We start from the raw sequence: 22,118 nt of genomic DNA, 5'->3' as shown, positions 1-22,118 counted from the left end.
CGGGGGTGCGTGTTTCTCCGCATGTATGTGCGTGATCCGCATGAACGCGCGTGGATGCATTTTCAGTGTGTTGGACTATGCGTGTTTTCCATACAAACAGAGATATTTACAAGCAACGGAAAAAAAACGCATCCACGCACTACGCTGCATCATGCGGGGCAGTGTGATAATCGCCTTACTGTTACAGCCTTTTTTATCGTCCCACTGCTGGGCACAGGCCTCCTCTCACATGGAGAAGGATTGAGCATTAATCACCACGCTTGCTCTTGATTGGTGATTTCAGACTATACATATAGTCCAGGTTTCCTCAAGATGTTTTCCTTCACTTTTTATCAGCCATTGGTGTCCAAGGTACACTAAGAAAGTACATACAAACTTCGAAAAGTTGCATTGGTACTTGCCTGAACTGGAATCGAACACACGCCCTCATACTCTAACGAGGTTGGTTCTTTACCCACTAGGCCACCACGACTTATATCATAATATACTATAATTTAAAATATTATTCAGTCCGTCAAGTTCTAGTCAACTAGCCATCTGAAAACAAAATGTATTTTAACTCGTGTTTGTTTAATTAGACATTTCCTCACGAACAAAACCACACCTAGTATCTATTACAAGGCCTATTATGACTAAATATATTGAATAAGCAAGGAGACAAAGAATGGACAAAACTGGTTTATCCTGCTCAGAATATTAGCTAGTTAAAAAACATAGAAAATGGGATATGTTTTATAAAGATTCTTGCACATTTTGACGGGTTTTAGCGGACCGAGCGATATCGTATTGTAAAAGGCCCAGGTACGCGTGTAAGTGTAGGAAGGTTAGAATTAAGTTGAACCTCTGCAATAAATATAAAAGAGTACCTACATTATGCGATAGTTGGTCACATACACAAAGAAGCAAAAACTACTGAGCGGATTTAGTTTATTTAGAGATAGTTCAAACTGTACAGTAATAATTATTCATAAGCTTATTTATCTACTTCCTCTACTACTACTGTCAGGGTTGCTAGGGGCATGTACCAGCTAGTCTATATACCTATACTAGACAGATTTTAAAAATTATCTCAAACACTCCTAGTCCTATTTAGGTAAATAACAAAGAAGATCAGCGCGAAAAATCATCAAATCATACAAACATCCGATATGAGAACTTTCTATTTGGGAAGTCGGTTAAAAAATTAAAAAAAGGACGCGACCCTTCGCACAGTGTGCTTCTGGAAGAACAAATTAACTCCGTTATACCAAGGGCATCTCGTTAAACCTGTATCAAATAGAACTCGTATTCCCGTTTCATATATTTTTAGACCCCAACCATTACAGTAGGTATTAAATACTTGCTCTGGCTGGACCTTAGCTCACAACGTTGTTGAATTTCTTGGAATATCTACGTAAGTACTTAAATAAAAGTAATAAAACATAACTCTCCTTTGGTAAAGTCGGGTAAAAATGAAGCATTTCTTCATATTATTTTGGTGTTTTATATTAGTGACTGCTGATACTAGGATAAATGGTAAGTGTAATTATCATTATCTCCCGAGCCTTTCCCCAACTATGTTGGGGTCGGCTTCCAACCTAACCGAATGTAGCTGAGTACCAGTGCTTTACAAGGAGTGACTGCCCTATCTGACCTCCTCTGCCCAGTTACCCGGGCAACCCAATACAGTTGCATTGGTTCTTGCCTGACCTGGAATCGAACCCGCGCGATCATACTTGAGAGGTTGGTTCTTTGCCCACTAGGCCACCACGACTCTTCATCTTCTCTAATGTTAATTACAGTAACAGAGTCCTAGTAATTTAATTAAGACACAATTATGAGCCCACTTTCTAACTATAATTGGTTGTTGCTTTCAGAAATCCCTACACAATTGAATGCAACAATACCACAAGAGACACCACTTGAAGAAACTGTACCAAAAATCTATGGTAAGACTTACGTAGTGATTATTTAGTTACGTATAATCTATATCATGATCTCCACAGGCTTTTCCCAACTATGTTGGGGTCGGCTTCCAGTCTAACCGGATTCAGCGATTATACTTAGTTACCTACATGTATTTGTTACAGCCAAAGTAATAAATCAAGATATTATGTATATTCTCTAGCCATTATTTATAATGTCTTCTCATTATGAAAATTGACACAGAATTATTCACATCAACTAGCAATTGTATATAATACTAGCTTCCGCCCACGGCTTCGCCCTAGTCGAGTTCGGTTGTATCGCATTTCCAAGAGAACTCTTTAAAAGTCTGGGATAAAAGCTATCCTATGTTCTTCAAGGAAAACTCTTTCTCTATTAAAACCAGTTCAGTGGTTTAGACGTGTAAGCGTAAAAGACAGACAGACAGGCAGAGTTTTGCATTTATAATATTAGTAGGGATTTTTCGTAACCATAATTGGTTTTTCTTTCAGAAATTCTAACACAATTGAATGTTACTATACCACAAGAAAAGACGACACCACAGAACTATGGTAAGACTTACGTAGTTACTGTATCCACCGAGCCTTTTTGCCCAACTATGTTAGGGTCGGCTTCCAGTCTAACCGGATGTAGCTGAGTACCGGCTGGGGCTTTACAAGGAGCGACTGCCCTATCTGACCCCCTCAACCCAGTTACCCGGGCAACCCAATACCCTTAACTATTTAGTTACTATTTAGTAGTATTTAGTATCAACTATTTAGTGTTAGGTACTAACTATTTAGTTATATTCATATTCATTTATTTTATAATCCCTATCTATCGGTCTATATGTTTTCATCATCAAAATGGGTACTGACCAGATTTCAATATATGGTACAGGGATAGTTAAGAGCCTGAAATGGACATAGGCGTATGTTTTACCGAAGCAGGAAACAATACTACCACATAAGTCGTTTATCTGGCTAAAATATGTAACATAATATTGCTATATACAAGCTGTTGATTTGCATCCGTGCCATAGTCAAGGACGTAAATATGCTAATGATTCTCGACCCAAATCAACGAAAAAATGGGTAGGTAATTTTTTCATGTTTTTTTCTTATTTACGTATATCCGTCAGTGTAACCCAGCCGTACTTTAATTCGGCGCGTGTGTTACTAGCCTTACTACCGCGCTGCGCACTCACACAAACGCAAACGATACATGCACAAAGCATACGCAACGATCGTTCAATAAAAATCGTAGATCATCCAGCCTACCCAAATTCACCCAATCACAGTGCGAGTACTCCCACACACTCGCCTCGCCGCTCCCCGCGTGCCCTTGAAGCCGGAACAAACAAGCGCCGACGGCAAGCAGTGTGTTTGATGTCGCCGCCGCTGCTGCGTACGTGCGCTTTGAATTCCGCGACGTGTAGGTACAAAGTGCGAGATGACGGAAAACTACACGAACACGAGTTGGTGGCGATGGTCCGCCTGTATGCGATCAGTGACAACAGTGTACTAACAGCCATCCATCCTCCGAGCCTTTTCCCAATCATGTTGGGGTCGGCTTCCAGTCTAACCGGATTCAGCTGAGTACCAGTGCTTTACAAGAAGCGACTGCCTATCTGACCTCCTCAACCCAGTTACCCGGGCAACCCGATACCCCTTGGTTAGACTGGTGTCAGACTTACTGGCTTCTGACTACCCGTTACGACTGCCAAGGATGTGCAATGACAGCCGTACATACCTACCTATGTTCCGGGAAATGTTTACCGACCGGGAACCCTCATCACGGAGGGTCATGCTGGTCATGTGACAGACTTATGTGCTAGGACCGTTAACTTAGTGCTTTCGACACATTAAAAACGAATGTGATAGTGTTATGTTAGCTGAAGGACAACCAGCTACTTCGTCGTGCTCGATTGTGCCAAGAGTGTGAAGGTGACAGCTTTGAACAGTACCTCCGGGTAACTAAACTAGGTAATTTATTTATTTGTACATTTTGTAAATACGTAGTCAGCTTAATCAATTTTATTAGTGTAAATAAGTTGATTTCTTAACCACGCCAATAATACCTACGAGCCGAAAGAATCACCTCGTGCCTACACTTAACTAACACATCTTTCACCAATTTAATCGAAAAGTAAAAACAAAATTACTACGAAATCTTTACGCTGAATGTTAAAGCAAACCGAAAATGTTATCAATCAGCTGTTAACAGGTCAGTGAACTTTCCTTTAGCGCACTAGTATTACGTCATTAATAAGATTTCCGTGTTCCAAGGTCCTAAGACCGTTAAGAAGGAAGCAAAATTTCTAATTATTAACCAATTTAATTCAAAAATAAAAACTAAATCACTGCGAAAACTTTATGCTGAAAGATAAAGCAAAACGAACATTTTATCAATCAGCTGTTAACATGTTAGTGAACTTTCTTTCGCGCACTAGTATTGCTTATTACTGTAGTTAATAAGATATCTGTGTTAAAATGCTCAAAAATTAGTAAGTAAAGTAAAACGAAGTTAATGACAATAATGAAGGTGATTTTCGAAACTTTAGGTAAAATGATTGCTATCGCGTATCACTCGGTCTCGCTCGCTCGCGCGCTCGCGCTGTCATGTCGTAGATAAGACACTCACACATCGACACTCACGCACACACGTAGACATTAGTTTTCTCTGTCTACGCACACATAGCTGCCATCACGCACACACTGTGGCCGCGGGGCAATTCTGTTATGATTTGTGTTTAACCGTGGGCTAAATTCTGAAATACCATGAAATTACAACATCAAAAAAAGCAGCGCATATTAGCTTTTTCCCACCTACCGTAATTCAAATCGATTATTTACGTATTTAATTTTAACCTCCTTGACTATGGCACGGATGCAAATCAACAGCTTGTATATGTTACAGCCAAAGTAATAAGTCTGCATATTATATATATTATCTAGATATTATTTATAATATCTACTCAATTTGGATAAAGTGATAATTGTCACAGAATTAATCACATTAACTTGCAATTTTATATAATATCTCCATAGACTTGGATAATGTAATAAAACAAGTAGGTAAAGATTATTATTTCATGTTACCTAACTAACTAAAGTGTCTGGTAGCTGACCTTAATATTCGAAAAAGGCTAGTTAGCCCAGTGCAGGTCACGCCATAATAGTAGAGAAAAGTTCCCGTCTTTGAGGTGTGGCTCGGGCCACTCTACGGACGGCCCGGAGGACACGATGAACCTCACAGCCTAGGTGTGCCTTGCCTGGGCAGGGCACCGCCGTGTCCTCGTCGAGGCAATAGGCAGCGGCAACCTCTCGTGCCCGGCCCTGGTTCAAGCCATGGTTCGTGAGTTGAGAGGTAATGGGATGCCGTCGTCGACGCTAGAGAAGTTCACACCTCTCATCCCAGCTGCTGCCATGGATGTGGAAGACACCACGGGCGCCGGGTGTCGAGTGACGTCTCCCGGCCATCGTAGGCGTGGGTCTGTGGGTGGCGACATTCGGGTGGCTCATCGTCCTTCCGTCTCTTAGAAGACACGAGCCCGTCTCGGCAGCGCGCGTTGTTTCACCATACCATATTTATTACTTTGGCTAACTTTGGCCAGCTATTATGAATAATATCCAGATAAAGTAATTAATTTATCACATTGTCAAGTCAATTTGGGTGTTATACATAATGACCAGTGATTATGTATAATATTTAATGAATCACTATGGCTGTAACATATATACGTAACCTTTTCCTAACTATGATTGGTTTTTCTTTCAGAAATCCCTACACAATTGAATGCTACTACACCACAAGAAGAGACGACACCACAAAACTATGGTAAGACTTACGTAGTATCTATTTAGTTACCCAAATTCATATATTTCATAATACCTGTCTGTTTGGCTTGCGAGCTGGAACTACTGATTAGGAGCCCGATTCTGCTAAGTTAATAATATCAAAATTGAATAGAAATTGAATCGCAATAGCAGTTTTAACCTTAGACGGCATTCTGCTACTAATAAAAGAGCAATCGTATTCCAATGACATTCGATTGGTTTGCGATTGGTCTATACGGTAGTTTGCTCTGCAATCATATTGCAATAATTTGCAGACAATATGATTCATTAATGCATCACATAAACCGTTTACCTATTATATTCCAATGGATTATAGTTGTTTCATAATAATAATATGTAAGCTTTTCCTAAACATAATTTGTTTTTCTTTCAGAAATGCCTACACAATTGAATGCTACTCCACCACCACCTGAAACATGGATACCACAAAACTATGGTAAGACAGGAATTCATTCTTTATGATCATCATCATCATCATCTCATCTGCCTTTTCAAAGTCAAAATCAAATCATCATCCTCGGAGCCTTTTTCCCAACTACGTTGGGGTCGGCTTCCAGTCTAAGCGGATGCAGCGGAGTACCAGTGCTTTACAAGGAGCGACTGCCCTATCTGACCTCCTCAACTCAGTTACGCAAGTAAGACGCAGTTGTAAGTTCTAAAAAAAAATATTTTAGGCGACTTACTCTGATATAGTCTATATACTATACATTTTCATAATCGGATTAGGAAATGTAAGTACACGTTTGTTGATAAAGATATTTCGGTTACGAAAACAAGTTTCCTGAAGTGAAAAGCTTGTAAAAAACCAGCCAAGTGCGAGTCAGAATCGCGCATGAAGGGTTCCGTACTATTATTTATAAAACGTTCCATAATCATACTATGTTTTATATTCTTTGAATGTTTCAAGCATCTACCTGTTGCTGTTATCTAAAATTTAGCAAAACAATCACGTTTGCTGTATGGTAGCCCCCCAAAATATTTATTTTATTCTAGTATTCAGCGTTGTTATAGAGGCAACAGAAATACATTATCTGTGAAAATTTCAACTCTCTAAATATCACGGTTCATGAGATACAGCCTGGTGACAGACGGACGGACGGACATAGGAGCGAAGACAATAGGGTCCTGTTTTTCGTATTTGTAATATAAAAAATATAATATATGTAAAATAACATATGTAAAATAATTTATATATTCTTTTCTGCAGCGTGAAACATAGGTAGGCTTTTGGGAATTCTCTTTTATCGTATGTTAAATTACGTTACGTTACGTACGTACTTTCATGAGCTTAACTTTTAAATTTAATATAAAATCGGCCTAACCAAGATTGGATTTGCTTTCAGGTATCCCTGTGCAGATGAATGACAGTATTCCGGATAGAGAGCCAATAATCTATGGTAAGAATTGATGTTTTGTTACAGCCTTTTTATCGTCCCACTGCTGGGCTGCGGCCTCCTCTCACACAGAGAAGGATTGAGCATTAATCACCACGCTTGCTCAATGCGGGTTGGTGATTTCAGACTTGATAGTCCAGGTTTCCTCAAGATGTTTTCCTTCTGTGTTGTAAGAATTGATGTTATATTTTAAATTAAGTGGTTACAGGCATAAAAAATTAGGAACTTTATTACTGACTTCCCAAAAAAGGGGGAGGCACTCAATTGGGATATTTAAAAAAATATATATTTGTTCGCGCATAACTCCGTCGTTTGGCATCTAACTTGAACAAATGTTTTTTTCGTTTAGTACTTCCTAAATGGACGCCTGTAATTGGGAGAGCAAACTTGACCTACATATGTATATAAAATGGCATAACTTATGTAATTATGTGACTCCTGTTGGCAATCCCAATTTTATCCTATTAAATAAATAAATGATGATGATTATTTCACTTTTCAGGATATCTGACGCAGCAGAATGACACTATTCCGAATAGACACCAAGAACCAATTAATGTTGGTAAGACTCACGTTTTATATACTTTTGTGAGAGTATAGAATAATATTTTAAAGAAAATGTTTTTGGTAGAACGTAAAGTCTATTGGTATTTGTAATGAGATCAGTTTAAAAATTATTTGATTTACAGAAATATTGCAATGCTCCTTGATTGATCATCATCCCATAAGATGTATCACCACCCGAGCCTTTTCCTAACTATGTTGGGGTCTGCTTCGAGTCTAACCGGATTCAGCTGAGTACCAGTGCTTTACAAGAAGCGACTGCTTATCTGACCTCCTCAACCTAATTTCCCGGGCGACCTGATACCCCTTGGTTAGACTGGTGTCAGACTTACTGGCTTCTGACTACCCGTAACGACTGTCAAGGATGTTCAATGACAGCCGGGATCTACAGTTTAACGAGCCATTCGAAACACATCCCATAAGCATGTACCTCTACAATATTTTCACATTTGTTAACCACTAGCCGACTTCCCGCGATTTCACCCGTGTCCCGTGGGTACTGCCCGTACCGGCTTCGTGTTCACGTCAGATATCTTGTAGGACAGATAATCGGACCGATATTTTGTAGGACATTCTTCTTTCTCCTGCCCTGTTCCCAATTCTATTTGAGGTCGGCGCAATATGTCATTCTCTTCCATTTTCCCCTGTCACTCTTCATACTGACACTCACTCCCTTCCTATTCATGTCATCTTTCAGGCAATCCATCCATCTTTTCTTAGGTCTTCCTCTTCCTCTCCATCCATCTACATTCATACTTAGCACACACTTTTTTTGTAGGACATTCTGACCGACCTTTTGTACTTACTAGGACTTTTTGTGTTCTATTTTTCTCCTACAAAAAATCGGTCACCGATTATCGGACGTGGACGGGAAGCCTATGTAGGAGCATAGAGTATAGTTCTGTAATATGTTTTCAGGTGCAGCAGCTGCCTCAGCCATTTTGCCCTTTTCGAAGTTCCAAGATATTTTTAATAAAAATGGTTGACTGGTTAGAAGTTCTAATGTCTGATACTAACAGTATAGTTTTTTAAGCAGTGCACAAAAAAATGAGTAGTTCAGAATCAGTAACAGAATATATCTGCATTATTAGTTTTAAAAAACTTTTTTTGGCAAATGGTAGTCACTAGTACGGACTATAATTTGTAGTGTATTTAATGCTCAGAAAACGCGTGAATTTGAGTTATAATAGCATACAGTAATTTTAACAAAATTGCTTTGTATATTTATAAATCTACTTTTTACATTTAATAGTTTAATTTTGCAAACCTTATGATAGGATATGATGAATGCTCCTCTTGTTAAATAATATAAGGGCGCTTTCAATTTAGACGGTTGGTGCCGGACTGCTGCCGCACGGTTGTTACGACCACGAGCCTTACGACGTAAATTGTCTTATTTGAAGAGATACGCGGCTGCAGTCCGATCGAATTTAAGTGATTTCCATCGAAACCCAACTTTAGTCGGTGCCATGGACTCTGACGAGGAAGCGTATTTTATTGTTAGTTCTCTTGCTTCGGCAGAAACATAAACGACGCCGTACTAGGGCGTCGCCAATGTTTTCTTTAAATGTGATTTTTATACACTATATATAAAAGTAAGCTCAGCTGATTTTTTGAACTATTTTAGAATGTCTAGAGAATGTTTCTATGAATTATATCACTTTGTTAAAAATTGAACTCAACGTCAAGAAACTAAATTCATAACTTTGCTGCAACCCTATTTCATTTATAAAACCTTCTGTATTTAAATCACCCATAATTAGGTAGGTATGCACGAAAACGTCTAAGAAACACGATGCGTTCACAGCACTAGCGATCAACGACTGAGACAGGTTGTTGCCGTTCCGCCAACGGACGTGCGCCGCACTGCTGTCGCACGACTTTGTGTCGAGACAACCGCCCGTGCGCGATACCCGGACTGCAGCAGTCCGGCACCAATCGTCTAAATTGAAAGCGCCCTATGATCCACATGTACCCATATTCGCAAAAATAAATAAGTTTTGAGTTTTGAAGGAACATTGCGGGGTTTGGTCAGTAAGTCTGATACTCTCTCACGCTGAACCCACAGCGGGAGGGGTCTTTACATGATTTCCCATGAAAAAAGATTTTGAATTTGAATTTGAAAATAAAATGGGTTTAAGTTAATAAGTGTACATTTACGTAGAAAATATTATTATATAACTTCTTATTATATACCAGCGCATTAAAGAAAGGAATTTAAATAAGATGTCTCGTACAAGAGCGAACATGATAAAAAAAAAACATTTTACAAATGAAATAAGACCGACTTCAATAATTTATAAATGTCGACCTAAAACCTTCTCCAAGTCTGACAACTATATGTATTGGAAACCGCATCAAAATCGGTTCATCCAAACGCTGTGATAATTGCTTATGAACATACATACAACATACAGATCAAACTGAGAACTTCTTTCTTTTGAAGTTGGTTAAAAATAGTCCTTTCTTTAATAGGCACGATGGCTGAAAAAAAGTAATTAGTCCGTCTTTTAGATAACCTTAAAATAATGAACACGTATTTTTTATTTTCTCTCACAAACAAAAAACAACGACATTATAACACAAAAAAAAATTGTGTTACATCACGTCTGAGTACAAATTTGACACAGAGGTGACGTCATGACCCCCACTCTCATTCCTTCTTGCGTTATATCTTAACAAATATTTAATGATTTCCTAAAATAAAAAAAAATGCGTGTCTTATATTTTTGGCTAGTCTAAAATGCGGACTAATTAGAATCACTATTTTTTGCATTGTCATCACGCCTATTATATTAATATCCACTTACTTGTCACTATTGGGAGCTGCCAGCAGTTCCGTAGCCCTGGTGATGAACACCTGCACCAGGGATCCAAGGTTGCCAGTCTGAGGGTTATTCTGCAGGAACTTCTGAAGTAAAGCCTCCGTGCTGCCATCGAACATAAGCTGTTCATCACTGGAATGGAGGAAAAAAGGTTTTATTTAATACTGTTACAGCCTTTTTAACGTCCCACTGCTGGGCACAGGCCTCCTCTCACATGGAGAAGGATTAAGCATTAATCACCACGCTTGCTCAATGCGGGTTGGCGATTTCACACTATATAGTCCAGGTTTCCTCAAGATGTTTTCCTTCACCTTTTTATTCAACAACATTGGTGTCCAAGATACTATACTAGATGCTAGTACTTGCCCGGCCTGAAATCGAACCCAAACCCTCATACTCGCGAGGCTGGTTCTTTACCCACTAGGACACCACGACTTTATTTAATAGACAAGAATAAAAAAAACACGCTTTTGGCACGCACTAAAAATCATATCTTAGCTAGTCATAAATTGACATCAGAACTCATGTAAAATTTCATCCTAATCGAAGACCAGGAAGTGGGTCAAATTAAGATTCCAAGATTTTCTTACTTACATACATAGTTATAAGTGAAGCTAATATAGTTAAGCGTCATAATTAATAAGGAATATAACCGACCGTTTTTTCGTCTGTCGTGGTGGCCTAGTGGTCAAAGAACCAACCTCTCAAGTATGAGGGTGCGGGTTCGATTCCAGGTCAGGCAAGCACCAATGCAACTTTTCTAAGTTTGTATGCACTTTCTAAGGATATCCTAGACACCAATGGCTGATCAAAAAGTGAAGGAAAACATCTCGAGGAAACCTGGACTATAAAGTCTGAAATCACCAACCCGCATTGAGCAAGCGTGGTGATTAATGCTCAATCCCAGCAGTGGGACGATAAAAAAAAGGGTGTAACAGTATACATAGTGAAATAAATGAAAACATCAGACTTTTAGAGAAAGATACCTAGTGTTAAAAAAATACATGAACTGAGTACCCCCTTTTTGGGAAGTTGGTTTAAAATGTAGGTAATTTGGAAACCCATAACAGTTTGACGATTATTTTTGAAGTTCTATATCAACAGTTATTTTTTAACAGCACTTAAATAAAACAATGTTACTGATTCTTATCATTTAGTGATTGCAGTTAAATTTTAATTTTTTTCGTTGTTCTAATGATTGATGTGAAATCTGATAAGATTTAGTTAATGGTAGTTATTTATTTCACATATATTGGTTTGGTTCGCAAATGAATGTTTTCCTTGTTTTATCATCAGCACATAGTATTGTATTGTTACCCATTTTACTTCCTACTATTCTAAGTAAACAGCTGGTTTTACATAGATTTAACATAATAAAAAAAACTGCATAATACTCACGCACTACTCGGTGGATTGATATTGAAGGCGAGCAACTGGTTCCAGAACGGATCATTCGGGCAGATGACCTCAGACGAACAGAACCTCGTCAGAAGCTCATTGGAAGACAGCTCCGAATATCTGCTTATTGCTACACCCATCTTTATCTGAAAAGTTCCATATATAAAGCTTTATAGTTCGGCCATTCAGAGAATGCGTTCCTGACACGTCGCGATTGAACTGACGACGTAACTTTGCAATGGCGTTGCAGTTACGATAAAAATATTTTTGCTGGTTGTTTACCGTTTTAACAATTGAGGAGCATTAAAACAACATTATTATATCAATAATCAATGAATGTTATTACGTCGTCAGTTCAATCGCGACGTGTCAGGAACGCATTCTCTGAATGGCCGAACTATAATAGTAATAATATATATAGCCCCGCAGGGCATCTGAGGCGGATGACGGGGAGTAGCGACCCCGCGGGGCTATATATCCGAGTGCTCCAGGGAGAGTATACTGTCCCCCATCTCCGGCCTGCCGGAGTGAAGCATGACGGGGGATAGGTCTCCCGCCTCTTGGCTTGCCTTCATCGGCCGGTCAGAGTGGAGTCGCTAGAGCAGGGTTAACAGCCCACTCGGAGGGTAGGTGCCTCGTGGTAAGTGGCGAGTGGGCCGGTGATGCTGGACCCACAGGGAGCGCGTGATCTGCGTTTAAAGTCCGCCGAGGTATCCTCACCCTTCAGCCGCTCATGTACCTGTTGCCCCCTTGTTGCGATTTAGCGACTGATTCCCGGGGGCCCAGTAAGTGAGTTGGCGAGTCTCCACCTGCCATTTTTACGTGTATTTATTACATTGTTATCGGCAGGTGCCATAGTTCCCGTAGTTTCCCCATTCCTAGTCCACTAGCATCCCATCACAATAGCCCAAGTAGTTTTCATCCATAGTTAGCAATAGTTTAGCACAGAACCGGGGATTGTCCTTGGGTACATTTCTATAGTGTATACAGGGATAATCGTCGGTTTTGTGTCACCATTTCATTAAAGTTGTCTCAAAAGGGCTTCAGCGTGTTGGCTTCGGCCCCACGTTCGCCTCCCAAAAATCCGGGACTCTATAGTCCCGAGGTCTGATAGAGACATACAATATAATATATATATAATAGTTTGACAAACACACACAAATGCACACACAAGCAGTCCGTAGTCTGGAAGTTGGTGATGACATCGGAGAGCACGTTAATGTCGATCCTGCGCCTGATCTCTTTCCGGTCGACGGTCGTTTCGGATTGCCGTCCCATCGGGTTATGAGAGTGAAGGAATATGGAGTGTACCTGTGTCTGCGCAAATGCTCGTGCACTATAATATGTCCTGCGCAGCTGGCTGATCTCCTTAAATGAGAACAGTCGCCGTGGCCGAAATCGGCCGTGGACGCCATTATTAATAGTTTGACAACCTCGATGGCGCAATGGTCACCACGCCGGACTGCCGAACTTGAGGTCCCGGGTTCGATTAACGATTCGGTCGACATTTGTGTGATGAGCATGCTTGTTGGCCGTGGTCTGGGTGTTACAATATATAACACAAGTCAATTAATAACTTAGTATGGGGCTAACCAACCGTGTGTAAAAAGATGTCCCAACATTATAAAGTAATAAAAACTATTGTTGTATGATACATTATGTTAACGGAACTTAAGATTATTTTTGAATGCAGACCTGTATGTTTTTATTTGAGAAAGTCTAACAGTATTTAAAACTCAAGAACGGCTGAATAGATTTAGCTGAAGAGCTAGTTCTTTATACAAATCAAATGAAACTCTGATCACTTGGATTTGACAAGTCCACCACTAACACAAAACTCAATCCTGCTAGTTGAGTTCTAGATTTAATTAAAAGTTTTTAAAATTTCATTGTTATACATTATATCCATCATCAGCCTTTTTCTCGTCCCGTTGCTGGGCACATGTCTCTCACACAGAGAAGGTATGTTACAGCCTTTTTATCGTCCCACTGCTGGGCTGCGGCCTCCTCTCACACAGAGAAGGATTGAGCATTAATCACCACGCTTGCTCAATGCTGGTTACAGAGAAGGATAGATGGTTAATCACCACACTTGCTTAACACGGTTCACTGATTGCTGATGTTCTCTTTAAAAAGCCATTGGTGTCTAAGATATACCTAGAAAGTACATACAAACTTCGAAAACTTGCATTGGTACTTCCCTGACTTGGAACCAAACCCACACACTCATACTAAGAGGTTGGTGCTTTACCCACTAAGCCACAACATTGTACTTGACCATAAACAATTGAATAAATCTAGAAAATTTAATTAGACCTACTTTGTTTGAAATAATCAATACTATCAGTAGTTTTTATGTATATAACACCTACTTGAAACATAGTGTCAAATTGTAGCAATTGAGTATTAAAGTAGGTGCCTGATAAATGTGTTCATTGCTAAGATAGATATACATACAATAGTAGATAACAGTAAGTCTGGCTAGTCTTAACCAAGCCTGGTTGCCCGGGTAACTAGATTGAGGAGGTCAAATAGCAGTCGGTCCTTGTAGAACACTGGTACACCGCTTCTTCCAGTGAGACTGGAAGCTGACCCCAACATATTTTTAAATAGACCCATATTATATAGTGTTCTTTGTATTTTTAACTTGAAAACGTAAAAGTTACCAATTGAGCAGTCATATTGACCTGTTAAGGTAAACTTTCTTACTTGCGTGGCGCAGTCGGACCAAATTTAAGGGTTTCACAACAAATTAGTCAATCTATTTCATTGTAACACAGCCACCAACGAAGTAACAAATTGATCTCACAGAAAGAACTCCCAATAGGACTTTAACACGCATTCGACAATATAAACGTGTGCCCAATGATATAAATTGAATTTTTAGTTTCCGATATTTTTGTCATATAAACAATTAAACTAACAAACATCATAATAAACAGAGATACCACCAATTATTTTTGAAGTCTTTCAATGACTATGGTATACACGCAATCTTTCTTCGTTTTATCTACAATTAAAACTTTCAAGCCGCTATGCTTTATACTATGATAATTCTTACCTGTTATATTCGCAGATTCTAGTCTAAATTTAACATTAATACAGCAATTTAATTAATATTTTAGGCCGCGATTTGTTTTCAGCCACGAAATCATTGCCGATTTGTCAAATATTTGACATTTGTAAGTACGACGATGACATTTTGAAAACGAAAGAGCATTGAACCATTGAACGCGTTCATTGATAAGTTACTTATTTTTTAAGATACAAGTCTTTTGAGTTCAATGAATTGGACAAAAAATAATCCTCATCAACCATTGTTTGACCACAGGCTTACCTAAGAATTTAAGGATATTATTAAGGATATTTTTCTACGCAGGAGTAGCAGTTATCCATACATAAAATATTACTGGCTGATTTCTACACGTATAACTGTGAATTACTTCTGTAAAATGTCTGAAAAATATTAATGAAAGGGGAGAATCGAAAAACGATGCCAAGATAACATTCGAAATTGCTAGAGCCGGCTCTGCCTGGTTACTGGTTACTATGTAAAATACCGGCTTTACACCGATTAAAGATTTCGATTCCAGGTCAGGCAAGTACCAGTGCAACTTTTCTCAGTTTGTATGTACTTTCTAAGTATATCTTAGACACCAATTACTGTGTTTTGGATGGCACGTTAAACTGTGGGTCCCGGCTGTCATTGAACATCCTTGGCAGTCGTTACGGGTAGTCAGAAGCCAGCATAGATATAATATTACTAAACAAGATTGCGCACGCTCAAAATATATATTTACGAAAATGAACTCTATTCTAACGCAATAAGGTACTAAATTGGTTGCATAATACACAGAGGCAAATCCGAGCCGAGAGGGATAGTTCGAACGGAGGCTGTTTGTCTCTTTCTAACACCTTGCCAGCATAAAAAAAATATTGTGATCAAAAGTTTTGTCTTCCCAAAAAACAATTGAATCACTTATATTTTTATCTTATTTTAACAATTGTAAGTCAACAAATTAATAACAATCGCATTAATTTATTCGTATTTATTATTAAAACATAAACAACATAAATTTTTATTTTGCTTTTTTTTATTTTCTAGCGGTAACCCTGAACATTCTTGGCGCGTAATCAGCATTTAAAATTTTGTTTATATTTTTTTGTATTAAATCAATTTAAACAATTAAAATGGTGAAAACGTGTTGCGTTTCTACTTGCAAAAGTGAATCCTATGGTGGTTGCAATATATCGTTCCACAGGTTAGCTAATAATAACATTTTCGTAAATCAAACAACTAGGGTGCCCATGAATTCTTGTAATGAGTCAAAATAAGGGTGATGGATTTTAAAACTGTTGTACTATTGTTATAGCTTCCCAAAAAATGAAGAAAGGCGACATAAACGGCTCAGCAGTCTATGTGTGAAGCAAAAATACAAAATAAAACAGTCTTCACTTCGAATCTTCCTGCTTTTATACTGCTAATTCCCGCTAATTATTAAAAGCCTATATTAGTATTTTAAGGTCAAAAACTGCATAAGTTTAAATATCAATACCAATCTGTGTTTAATAATCTTAGCAAATTCGGATTTGTCTCACATAGCTTAATCTCATAGTTATTATTGTATGTACAACCTCTTTGGTTTAGGTACAAAAATTGATAGAAGAAAAAAGTGTAAAAAAAAAAATGTAATGTCAGTTGTTGTAAAAAGCTTGTTATGTGTGAATTTATAAAATTAAATATATAATTGTACCCTCCTGAAGACTTTAAGACTTTTAGTATCCATTTGACGTCGGAGGATTTTTATTCCACCAATTACGCATCTGCATTAGGTTACGGGCCAGCGGAAAATCTTTCCCGTCAATATGGAAAATTTTACAACTAAAATTCAAATCGGTCAGCTCAAAGGCAGTGAAAATTGGGCTACATGGAAGTATAAAGTTTCCGTAATGTTGCGTGGCACAGAAGGCGCCATGGAGGCAGCAGAAGGAAAGCTTCGGAAGCCGATTTTAGGAACAGGCGATGGTGCAGTGATGGCCTATAACACAGAGTTATTGAAGTATAGGAAGGCAGACAGCAACGCCCTGCTCATAATGACCAGTAACATGACCGAAGAGACGCTGATGAAAGTCATGAGGTTCGAGACAGCACATGAAGTCTGGGAGGAACTTCATAGATTATTTGATGGACAGTCCGAAGATCGCGCATACACGTTATGCATGCAGTTTTTCAGCTATAAAAATAGTTCGGGGGATGTGTCGACAATGATGTCAAAACTGAAGAACATCTGGAACAATTTGAATGCCGAAATTTTGAAGACTGATCCTAATATGAAGTTACCAGATATGTTTTTGATTTGTAAAATTTTGGATTCCCTCGATGAAAAATTTTTCAACTTCAAATCTAGCTGGATGCTGTTGAACAAACAGGAGAGGACCATAGAAACACTAACAGCACAACTCTGTGGGTACGAGAGGGCACTAGGTAATCACAAAGAAGAGACTGAAGAAGTGCTCGCCTCTACCTCTAAGCCGCAGCTAAAAATAAAATCCAGAGACGAGAATTTGAGGTGTAGGTACTGTTCACAAAAGGGACACCGCATCAAGAACTGCAAGCAGTGGATCCAAGATGGCAGACCGAAGAAACCACCTTCACAGTCTACGTCGACGAAGCAGCAAGTGCAGAATATTACGCTAATGATATATACTTGCTCAGAGGATAAAGATGCAGAACATTGGTATGTGGACAATGGTGCCACAACTCACGTAACCAATAGGGAAGATATATTCATAAATTATGAGGACTTTGGGTCGAACCACACCGTAACGACGGCAGACGGCACCGTAGTTCCTGCAAAAGGGAAAGGATCTGTGGTGGTTGAAACAAATGTTAACGGCAAAATTATGAAGCTTACCCTAAGTGATGTCTGGTATGTGCCAAAACTAACGAAAAATCTGCTATCTATGTTAGCTGCACAGGACAAACTGCGAAACAGTACATTTATTTCCACAACTAAAGAGTGCAGATTGGAACTAAATGGTCAGGTTATTGCAGTAGGTAACAGGGAACATAATGGTGGACTGTATAAGTTACAGATGAAGACAGTTCTACCGAGTAAACCTGTACAAATTAATGCTGTTGATCCATCATGCTTACTCCAGCTATATCATGAGAGGTTTGGTCACCAGAACAAGAAGTACATTAAAGATCTTGTTAAGAGGGAACTGGGGATTAATCTAAATCTAGAGAGTGATATACAGTGCGAAGGATGCATCTATGGTAAAGCACAGCGACTGAAGTTTGGCAAGAGAGAAAGAGCTAATATGCCTGGAGAGCTGGTACACGCTGATATATGCGGACCATTCCCGGAGAGCTATGGCAAACATCTCTATTTTGTTCTTTTTAAAGATGATTACTCCGCGTTTCGTCACGTTTTCTTCATTCGCAACAAAAGTGAAGTAAAGGACAAGCTTAGTCAATTCTTAAAAGAAGCTAAAAACGCTGGACATACAGTTAGAACATTATTGAGCGATAATGGTGGCGAGTTCGACAATAAAGCTGTACGAGATATTCTTAACAAGCAGGGAATAATCCAGCGACTCACGATGCCATACACCCCTGAGCAAAATGGGTGCGCAGAACGAGAGAACAGGACTTTAGTAGAAACCGCTCGATCATACATGCACTCGGGACAGGAGTTTCCACAAGCCTTGTGGGCAGAGCTTATTAATACAGCTGCTTATGTTCTCAATCGCACTGGACCCACTAGAGAAGCAGGGAAAGTACCGTATGAGCTTTGGCATAAGAAGAAGCCGAAGATCTCTCACTTGCGTGTAATTGGTAGTGAATGTTACTTCCACATTCCTAAGCAGAAAAGGAAGAAGCTACAGAAGAAAGCTATTAAGGGCAGACTTATTGGATACGATAACGACGATGGGTATCGCATCTGGAATGGAAAAAAGACCGAAAGATCTAGAGATGTCATATTTAGTCCAAGCATCGAATTGAGAATCCCAACTGCATTGCCAAGTCTTCAAGAAGAAATGGATTTACCACCAACTAATGAACCAAGTAGCAGTGAGACAGAGGGAGATTTCGATCTGATAGAGACAGAGGGAGTGATCTTATCGGAAGATGTTCCAACGCAGATAAGTTCACCAATAAGAGAGCCAGAAACTCGTGATAATGAGACTAATGAACGTGCTCTAGAGGGAGAGTATGATACAGCTAACAATGACGAGGCTGTATCAGGAGATCATGTTCAAGATACTTCAGAAGCAGATCAAGCAGAAGAGTTTATTGATGCTCAAGAGGAGATTAGAGAACCTGAAGTTCACAGGTATAATTTGAGAGACCATTCAACTCTTAGACCTCCACAGCGGATGAAGGATTATATCTGCCTCATTGACTCTGATCACTTTCCAGAGTCTTACGAAGAAGCCTTGGGAAGAGAAGACAGAGATGAGTGGCTGAAGGCATTAAACACCGAAATGAAATCGCTATTGGAAAACAATGTATGGAGTCTATGTGAACTACCGCCCAACAGGAAGGCACTACCATGTAAATGGATATTTAGAATAAAAAGAAATCCAGATGGTTCTATTGAAAAATATAAGGCGCGGTTAGTTGTAAAAGGCTTTAAACAGAAGAAAGGTTTGGACTATGACCAAACTTTTAGCCCCGTAGCTAGACATGCTACAATTCGAGCACTTTTGAGTGTTAGTGCTCAAGAAAAACTGCATATTGTACAGTTTGATGTAGCCACTGCATTCCTAAATGGACAATTGACGGAGGACATTTTTATGAAGCAACCAGATGGTTATGGTGATGGTTCCAAGAAAGTGTGTCGCCTAAATCGCAGTCTTTATGGCTTAAAACAAGCACCAAGGTGCTGGAACATCTGTTTTGAGGACATAGTACTAGAAATGGGCTTCAAACAGAGTGATGGTGATTGTTGTCTGTTTACTAAGAAAATTGGCCAGAAGAAAATTCTGATCACCCTGTATGTTGATGACGGTTTAGTCGCTGCTACAGACGCAGAGTTTGCGAATGGCTTTTTGGAAGATCTGAATAGGAAATTAAAGATCACAGTCAAACCAGCTTCATATTATTTAGGCCTTCAAATTAAGACCGCAAGTGACGGTTCTATAACCATCAATCAAGAAGCCTATTTAAAGAAGATATTAGAGCGTTTTGGGATGGTTGACTGCAATCCAGTCTCTACTCCTATAGAGAAAGAAGGTATTCAGTCAGGGAAAGTGGTCCCTGCAGAAGAACAAAAGAAGTTTCCCTATAGAGAAGCAGTCGGCGCCCTTGCTTATTTGATGGTAGGCACTCGTCCAGATATCGCTTATGCGGTGGGAGTAGCCTCTCGTAAGCTAGAGAATCCTACAATGGAAGACTGGAACACAGTTAAAAGAATATTCCGGTACCTGAAGGGGACAATCTCTCTCGGATTGACATATGGAAGTGAGCCTAAACAGCTATTAGGCTACAGTGATGCTGATCACGGAGGAGACTCTACAACTGGAAGATCAACTACTGGCGTAGTATGTTTGTACGCTGGTGCTGCTGTGTCTTGGCTTAGTCAACGGCAAGCCACAGTTGCTATATCCACAACAGAAGCGGAGATAGTGGCTGCTAGTGAAGCTGCTAGAGAACTAGTATGGCTGCAAAGAATTTTTGCAGTAATGACAGATCTAGAAGAGATACCTGTCCTTAAAGTGGATAATAAGGCTGCTATAAGACTAGCTCACAACCCAGAATTCCATAAGAGGACAAAGCACATCCGTGTTAGACATTTCTTTGTGAGGGAAATGGTGCAAGAAGGTACCCTGACGGTTGTGAAGACAGCGTCAACAGATCAGCTGGCTGATGTCTTTACTAAGGCAGTTCTCAGACCTCGGCTACTGGATTTACGACAGAGGATTGGGATGCATTAGCCACACAAATACTTCTCATCAATTAGGGAAAGTATTATTGTATGTACAACCTCTTTGGTTTAGGTACAAAAATTGATAGAAGAAAAAAGTGTAAAAAAAAAAATGTAATGTCAGTTGTTGTAAAAAGCTTGTTATGTGTGAATTTATAAAATTAAATATATAATTGGACCCTCTTGAAGACTTTAAGACTTTTAGTATCCATTTGACGTCGGAGGATTTTTATTCCACCAATTACGCATCTGCATTAATAGTCTCCCTATTAGAAAGGGACAGACGGCCTCCGTACTAACTGTTTCACTCGGCTCGTTTTTTGGGTAAAGGTGCGCAGTCCTGTTTACTATATTATGTCTATGGAAGCCAGTAAGTCTGACACCAGTCTAACCAAGGAGTATCGGGTTGCCCGGGTTGAGGTGAGGAGGGACGACTGGGTTGAGGAGGTAAGATAGGCAGTCGCTTCTTGTAAAGCACTGGTACTCAGCTGAATCCGGTTAGACTGGAATAGACATGGGAAAAACGTATCATTGAAAAGAAAAGATTGATATGTATCTTTTGATCACTGGGATATGTATCACTCTTTTGTATCTCTATATCCTTTCGAATCCGCGAGTGACATTGTACTGTTGCTCAGAGTGACTCGCTTCGTTCAATTCAATCCAATGTATCACTAAATCAGTACGAACTAAGAGTGATAGATTCGTTTAGGATAGATAGATTCGTATATCAGTTTATAATATTTTTAAGTTTTTTTTTTTTTTTTTTTAAATTTCTATTTTTCATTTTAAATTTAAGTTTACGATTTATGTAATTGGCTGTTAAAGCCGTGTAAATCGAATAAATAAATAAAAATAATGGTCAAACACTTATTCTCGGTATCGAGAAAGTGAGACAAAACATTCTAAGTAGGGAAGTGCGAAAGAGATGTCTGGACTTTCCGATGAGAAACCGTGACGCCAGCCGCTCAACGCTGTGTGTGCCAGTGCAACACAGATACAAACGGACGACGGATTGAATGAGTTGTTAAAGATACACTGATACATTCGGATTTAAACTGATACAAAGAGTGAGTGATAAGAACGGAAAGATACATATCTTTTTTATCTATCACTCCTGAGTTACCCATCTCTAGACTGGAAGCCGACTCCAACATAGTTGGTAAAAGGCTCGGAGGATGATGATGATGACACCGATTAAAGACATCACTATTATTTAGTTCATTCAAGTTCATTCAA

At 39.2% G+C, this 22,118-nt stretch overlaps 2 protein-coding genes across 3 annotated transcripts in view; one reads left to right on the top strand and one right to left on the bottom strand.

Annotated features, from left to right (window-relative positions):
- LOC124643304 (dymeclin) overlaps positions 1-15,148 on the bottom strand; it is a 68,063-nt gene extending 52,915 nt beyond the window's left edge. The window contains exons 1-3 of the mRNA XM_047182236.1: positions 15,008-15,148; positions 11,947-12,092; positions 10,534-10,680 (exon numbers count right to left, since the gene is read on the bottom strand). Coding sequence (XP_047038192.1) covers positions 10,534-10,680; positions 11,947-12,086 — 287 coding nt within the window. The 5' untranslated portion in view covers positions 12,087-12,092; positions 15,008-15,148. The remainder of the gene's footprint in view (positions 1-10,533; positions 10,681-11,946; positions 12,093-15,007) is intronic.
- On the top strand, positions 1,234-8,709 carry LOC124643305 (MAGE-like protein 2). Of its 2 annotated transcripts, XM_047182237.1 has the most exons (8): positions 1,234-1,515; positions 1,857-1,928; positions 2,418-2,477; positions 5,686-5,745; positions 6,139-6,201; positions 7,109-7,162; positions 7,662-7,721; positions 8,642-8,709. In XM_047182237.1, exons 1-8 carry the CDS (start codon positions 1,452-1,454, stop codon positions 8,707-8,709), a joined length of 501 nt encoding a protein of 166 aa, XP_047038193.1. In that variant the 5' UTR covers positions 1,234-1,451. The 2 variants fall into 2 exon arrangements, 1 of the variants encoding a protein (XP_047038193.1); XR_006985905.1 differs by lacking the exons at positions 1,234-1,515; positions 2,418-2,477; positions 7,109-7,162; positions 7,662-7,721; positions 8,642-8,709 and having other exon boundaries at positions 1,663-1,928; positions 6,139-6,184.
- Positions 15,149-22,118: the final 6,970 nt, after the last annotated feature.

This window comes from Helicoverpa zea, chromosome 27 (genome assembly GCF_022581195.2).
Source record: "Helicoverpa zea isolate HzStark_Cry1AcR chromosome 27, ilHelZeax1.1, whole genome shotgun sequence".
NCBI lineage: Eukaryota > Metazoa > Arthropoda > Insecta > Lepidoptera > Noctuidae > Helicoverpa > Helicoverpa zea.
This window is presented reverse-complemented; position numbering and strand designations above follow the sequence as displayed.